This window comes from Acanthisitta chloris, unplaced genomic scaffold (assembly GCF_000695815.1).
Source record: "Acanthisitta chloris isolate BGI_N310 unplaced genomic scaffold, ASM69581v1 scaffold26386, whole genome shotgun sequence".
Lineage (NCBI taxonomy): Eukaryota > Metazoa > Chordata > Aves > Passeriformes > Acanthisittidae > Acanthisitta > Acanthisitta chloris.
The window spans coordinates 1-343 of NW_008679081.1; the positions used below are offsets into that span (position 1 = coordinate 1).

General features: G+C 54.2%; 1 protein-coding gene across 1 annotated transcript in view; it reads left to right on the forward strand.

Annotated features, from left to right (window-relative positions):
• Positions 1–3: 3 nt before the first annotated feature.
• Positions 4–343, forward strand: part of GGH (gamma-glutamyl hydrolase (conjugase, folylpolygammaglutamyl hydrolase)) — a gene marked incomplete at its 5' end in the record, with an annotated part of 14,145 nt that continues 13,805 nt past the window's right edge. The window contains one exon of the mRNA XM_009077168.1: positions 4–34. Within this exon, the coding sequence (XP_009075416.1) occupies positions 4–34 (31 nt within the window). The remainder of the gene's footprint in view (positions 35–343) is intronic.

Sequence of the window (343 nt, forward strand, 5' to 3'; positions counted from 1 at the left end):
CGCCCGGCGGAGCTCAACGACAGACCCATCATCGGTGAGCCCCGCGGGCTGCGGGAGGGAAGCTCTGCCGGTTTCTGGGTGGGGTGAAATGTCTCCCTGAGCGTAGGTTTGGTGAGAGCTGTTATGAATGGAGTTATGCCGTGCACGCGTTCTCTAAAAATCCTAAAGCAGGGATAGATTTTCGGGAAGGGATGGGAGGGAGTGCGAGAGGCTGCGCGGTGCTTGGCTGGGGTTAAACCACGACACTTTCTTAAGAGAAGTTACAGTACTAAGTAGTTACGGCAACAGAGAAGTCTTAGTCAGGTAATGTGTGTTTATGTGCTGCTTTGTGGCTGGGGGCTGT